Here is a 6,278-nt window from a genome sequence, read left to right as displayed (position 1 = left end):
AGCAAGAATAGTGAGGTTGGCACAGGAGCGGGCAGTGTTTTATTCTGTTATACATAGGGTCACTTTGAGTCAGAGCTGACTTGACAGCACCTAAGAACAACAACAAAGTGTTAGATTTGGAAGTAATGGTAGGTAGTAGAAAGCTCCCTCATCTACAAACTGAGAACAAAAAGACTTACTTTATATGATTTTTATAAGAAACTAAAAAAAATGGAATAAAATAACCTACCAAAGGGGGTACATGGATATATTTAAAAAGTAGGTTGCTGCCATTATGGAATCTCTTCTCCCATCTAAAAAGAGTGTTCCCCACAGTGCCTAACAGATCTGTTGTACTCAATAAATAACAATAGAATAAAAAACTGTATGTTACCTGTTTGTTCATTAATTTGCTTCAGTTATTTCCTCAATTAAGAAATAGTTATCGAGCACTACTGGAATGCCAGGCACTGGGAATGGTTATGGTAGAAGCAGTAGATGTTGTATTAGTAACACAGCTAACATTTATCAAATTGTTACAAAGGTAGGCATTATTTAAGCAGTTTGCATTTAATTCATTTAATCATTAAAACACTCCTATGAGTAGGTCCTTTTATTATCTTTCAGTGAGGACACTGAAAAGGAAAGAGAATAAAGTTCAATGCCAAGTGTTAAATGTAAACGATGGTGCTGGGATATAAACCCCAATATTCTGACTCCAGTCAACTTCTTCACAGCATGTCACTATTTCTGGAAAGAGAATCTTTATCTTTTTGCTACTCTAAACAACAAAGATGACTGCCTCATCTTTCTTATGCAAAGCAGCTAGTAGGTCTGAACCACTGACCTTTTGATTAGCAGCCAAATGTCTTAACCATTACATCACCAGAGCTTCTTAAATGATGCTTTAGTCATTCATAAAAACTGCCTGATTAAAAACAAACCTATGTAAATTATGCAGTTGCTTTTGAAAAACATATTCATAGAGTAACTATTAGATCTTCTACTTTGACTCCATATTTATTTCTTACAATCCTTTCATAACCGTATCTATGAATAATATTATTTAAGCATCTGCTTAAATACTTTGAAATGATGAGGAGGTCACCATTTTGGAGAACCCAGGATGCATCCTACCACTTTGTCTAATCAAACCAATTCCTAGTGCAGGATGAGGAGAAGCAGAGAGAGGGATGTTATAAAGTGTCATTGTTCTACAATTCAATCTTCCAAATCAAAATAATCAAAACAAATCTCTCTATAGGCCACTGGAGAATAAACATAGATAAATGCCTTCAATATGGTGTACTAGATATTGCCACCCAGCACCTTCTTTCTCCATTCTGACTTCACTTGAATGAACCACCTGCTATCCAGTCAGCAATATATTTCTGGTGAAGTTAAAAACATCTCAGGAACCACTGACCAGACTTGAAACTGATTTATCAGGATTGGACAAATGACTCAATCTAAGGTGGCCAGAGCTAATCCTATTAATCCTGTTAACATCCAGAATGATTAGACTTCTATGGACTTGGAGGTCTTACAATGTGAGGCTTGCTGCAACCATCTTGCTATCACAAGGGCAGAATCAATCTGAAAATGAAGTCAGAGACTTCTACTGAAATGTAGCAATGAGGATCTGGGTCCTCATGACATCATTTAAACACCTACATCAAACCACACCTATGGCAGAATATTTGCTTTTTTTCTTAAACTAGTTTGGGTGAGTTTTCTTTCTTTTCCACACTAAAAAGTGCTAACCATACATATGGTAACAGCCAAATTCTCTAACACAAAAATTAGGCCAATTTCTAGGCACTTGCCTATTGTCATGTGTAATTACATAATTCAGTTGTGTAAATAACCAACTATAGATACTAAATTTAAAAAATGAATCTGGCACATTTAACATAACATTTCACTTTCAACACTGTCTTGTACTAAAGCAGACAAAAACAAATGACATGACTTTATTATACTAATCATACTATAAAGTCAGAAATTAGCAACCCATTTAAAAGTTAACTCAATTAAAAGTTCCCATAACATCACATCACAGTTATTTAAAAAAAAACAGAAAAGAAATAAGCAAAAAAACTAATGTATTAGCCAGAACTCATATAAAGATTCTTACTTGAAGCTGGAGAGTATGTCGAAGAATTGTTTCTTCTAAGGCATGGATCCACTTCTCTCGCTCATCAGCATCACGAGCTGAAATAAAATATTATAAAAATTAAAAGTTTGATTAATACAATATGTCTCCATGTTTGAAGGGAAAAATTAAAACCATAAGGCTAACACAAAAACTTTTAGTTGTATCACTTCCTTAATATGGTAACATTGGTCTATTCTTTCCAGTTTGGCAATCTACTTGCAACAATTTATAACAAAAAGAATGTTGTTGTTATGTGGTCAGTCAGACCTGACTCATAGCGACCCCTCCTTGAGTTTCCGAGGCAGTATCACTACGGAAGCAGATTGCCCATCTTCCTTTCGAGGAGTGGCTGGTGGGTTTGAACCGCCAGCCTTCTGGTTAGCAGTCAAGTGCCTTAGGCACTATGCTACCAGAGCTCCTAACAAAAAAAATAGTTACGTTCAATATATGGCAGACTATGGGAGCTCTGGTAGCATAGTGCCTAAAGCACTGGACTGCTAACCAGAAGGCTGGCGGTTCAAACCCACTAGCCACTCCTCAGAAGGAAGATGGGGCAATCTACTTCCGTAGTGATACTGCCTTGGAAACCCAAGGAGGGGTCGCTATGAGTTAGGTCTGACTCGACGGCAAATAACAACAACAACAACAACATGTAGTTCAGAGCAAACTTCTCACTGAGAACAGCTTAAAAAAAAATTATTGAAACAAACAAAAACAAACTAGTTGAAGGCATCAGGCACCAACAATGTAGTAAAGAATCATTAGATCAACATCCAACAGAAAACAATACTCTAAGATCTAAACTTGGTATCTGGACCCTTTTCTCCTGGTGGTATTATAAGAACGTAGGGGAAATTACTGTAGAAGAGGAGATGTAGACTAGGCAATGTACTTAAGAGCTTTGTTAGGCCAAAAGTTAGAGACCAGGATCTACCAACAGTGAGGCCTCTAGAAAATAGGCCAAGTTTTGATTGTGGCTGCAAAGAGTTGCACGTTGAGATTAAGGATGAAACAATTAAAACAAGTGCTTGGCTTTTAGGCATCAGAATGGCCCGAAAATTTCTTGATGCTTGAAATGTACTAAAGCTAACCCCAATTGACAGTGACCTCAGACAACTAACAAAAGCAAATGAAAATCTTTTCTACAAGAAGATAGTATCATCTTAGCTGCTGAAAGATATCCACATCAGGAAGGAAGAAATAAAACTCTCCCTTTTCACAGATGACATGCCCTATGTACAGAAAATCCCAAAGAATCCATAAGAAAGTAAATAGAACTAATAAATGAATTCAGTAAAGTGGCAGGGTACAAGGTCCACACACAAAAATCACATGGTTTCTTATACCAGCAATTGGCAATCTGAAAAGGAGATTAAGAAAACAATCCCATTTATAATACCATCTAGAAAAATAAAAAACCTAGTCATAAATTTAACAAGGGAAGTAAAAGACTTCTACCAAAAACTTATTTTTTTCCCCCTGAAAGAAATTAAAGGAGCTCTAAATTAACAGAAGAATATTTCAAGTTCATGGATTGGAAGACTTAGTATTGTTAAGGTATCAATAAAACTAAAACTGACCTGTACATAAAAAATAATTTGGGGGGGGGGGCACCACAGTCATCAAGTCAATTCCAAGTTATAGCAACCTGTAAAGGGTAAAATAGATATCCCAAATAGGGTTTCCAAAGTTGTAAATCTTTAGAGAAGCAGACTGCATCAACTTTCTTCTGTGGAGCAACTGGTGGGTTTTGAAGTGCTGACCTTTTGGTTAACACCTGAATGCCTTAACCACTTTGCTACCAGCCCTATCAAAATTGCAACAATCTTCTTTGCAGAAATGGCAAAAACAATTCTGAAATTTATATGAAATTGGAAGGGGTCCCAAATGGCCAGAGCAATCTTGACAGAAAGAACAAAGTAGGAAGATTCATGTTACCTAATGCCAAAACGGTTTGGAACAGCTAAGGGAGACGAACATGTCTGTCAGTTTGTTGTACTGTGCTGGCTTGTGTGTTACTGTGAGTCTGGAGGCTATGCCACTGGTGTTTCAAATGCCAACAGGGTTACACATGGTGGACAGGTTTCAGCAGATCTTCCAGACTAAGACAGACTGGGAAGAAGGAAGAGGTCATCCACTTCTCAAACAATTGGCCAGTGAAAACTTAATGAATAGCAGTGAAACAATGTCTGGTATATTACCAAAAAACTTTATGAATAGCCCTGAAACACTGTCCGATATAGTGCCAGAAGATGAGCCCCTCAGGTCAGAAGGCTCTCAAAATAGGACTGGGGAAGACCTGCCTCCTCAGAGTAGAGACAAACTTAATGACGTGGATAGAATAAAGCTTTTGGGACCTCCATTTGCTGATGTGGCATGACTAAAAATGAGAAAAATCATCTGCAAACATCCATTAATAATCGGAACCTGGAATGTACGAAGTTTGAATCTAGGAAAAGAAATCCATATCTGTACCCATTCCGAAGAAAGGTGAACCCACAGAATGTGGAAGTTATCAAACACTGTCATTAATATTGCATGCAAATAAAATATTAGTGAAGATAATTCAAAAATAATTTCAGCAGTATATTGACAGACAACTTCCAGAAATGCAAACTGGATTCAAAAGAGGATGCAGAACAGGGAATATCATTGCTGATGTCAGATCGATCTTGGCTCAAAGCAGAGAATACCAGAAAGATGTTTACTTCTGTTTTATTGACTATGCAAAAGCATTCAATTATGAGGATTATAACAAATTATGGATAACACTGAGAAAAATGAGAATTCCAGAACATTTCTTTGCACTCATGAGGAACCTGTACATAGACCAGGAGACTTGCGTGTTGCTGTGAGTCAAACAGAACAAGGGGACACTGCATGGTATAAAATCAAGTTGTATCCTTTCACCACACTTATTGAATCTATATGCTGAGGTATATGAAGAAGAATGTGGCATCAGGATTGGAGGAAGAATCATTAACAACCCATGATACACAGACAACAAAACTTTGCTTGCTGAAAGTGAAGATGACTTGAAGCACGTACTGATGAAGATTAAATATTACAGTCTGCAGTATGGATTATACCTCCATATAAAGAAAACAAAAATTCTCACAATTGGACCAGTAACCACCATTACGATAAATGGACTAAAGACTGAAGTTGTCAGAGTTCTGGTAAGATGGCAGAATAGGCAGACAAACTACACAGACTCTCTTCAACAAAGAAAAGGAAGACCAATTAACATAGATACAGAAGATAATCCTGGAGCCCTGAGCTTTGAAAGGAAGGACACAGAAGTAGACTAAACTCCAACTAGTAGAAGAACCTGCATGAAAACTCCAAAAAAGGAGACATATGGAGCTGCGGTCTGTCAGTGATCCTGACAGGATGGACAGCCTGGATATTGCCAAGTGGTGTTAAGACCTAAGAATTAACCTAAAAATTGGCCCTGCAAGCCAGGGGCTGCATGGAGGACTGCACTGGTAGCTGGTGAATAAAAGAGGAAGCAGTGAAGAGGGAAACAGGCTGAGCTGTGGACTTCTGGCTGTCTGGAGGGTGTAGGCATTTTGAATGTTTACAAGCGGTTCGACCATTTTGGATATTGAAAGTGACAGCTTTCTCTCACATTCCTGGGACCAAAGAATAAGGTCCACTTGCCACGGACCACAAGGACATACCAGGCACAAATGACTGGAATGGTGCGATATTCTCCCTGTTACTCTAATACCCCCCACCCTCTTGATGAACGGAGGTGCGGCCATCCCTCACTCCCACCCACCTTCTGGGCTGGCAGGAAGTCCATGCCAGCCTGTATGCTCCAAGAGAGTCTGGGTGCCCTGTCCACCTTGCCCATATTTTTTACCTTTTTTTTTTTTTTAAGTTTGTTCCTTTTTGTCTATTTTTAAATTATTATTATTATTTTTTACCCTCCTTATAATTATTATTTATTCTTCCCTTCCCAGATTCTCGATTTCAGCTTTTTCTCTCTTCCCTGTTTGTAGCTCCCATTTTTTTTCTTTCTTGTGGTTAACCTCATTCCTTGTTTTTCTTTTCACATTCTTCCCATTTTTTTTTCCTTCATTTTTCTACTATACCTCTTCTCTCTTATTGCCCCCTCCACAGATATTGCAGGGTT

The 6,278-nt window shown here is 37.9% G+C and overlaps 1 protein-coding gene across 1 annotated transcript in view; it reads right to left on the bottom strand.

Moving 5' to 3' along the window:
• Nucleotides 1-6,278, bottom strand: part of OSBPL9 (oxysterol binding protein like 9) — a 296,123-nt gene that overhangs the window by 105,641 nt on the left and 184,204 nt on the right. The window contains exon 4 of the mRNA XM_007945882.2: nucleotides 2,117-2,193. Coding sequence (XP_007944073.1) covers nucleotides 2,117-2,193 — 77 coding nt within the window. The remainder of the gene's footprint in view (nucleotides 1-2,116; nucleotides 2,194-6,278) is intronic.

This window comes from Orycteropus afer, unplaced genomic scaffold, assembly GCF_000298275.1.
Source record: "Orycteropus afer afer isolate SDZICR_OR568_19922 unplaced genomic scaffold, OryAfe1.0 scaffold00145, whole genome shotgun sequence".
Classification (NCBI taxonomy): domain Eukaryota; kingdom Metazoa; phylum Chordata; class Mammalia; order Tubulidentata; family Orycteropodidae; genus Orycteropus; species Orycteropus afer.
The sequence above is the reverse complement of the archived record's forward strand: the minus strand, read 5'-3'. Positions and strand labels throughout refer to the sequence as shown.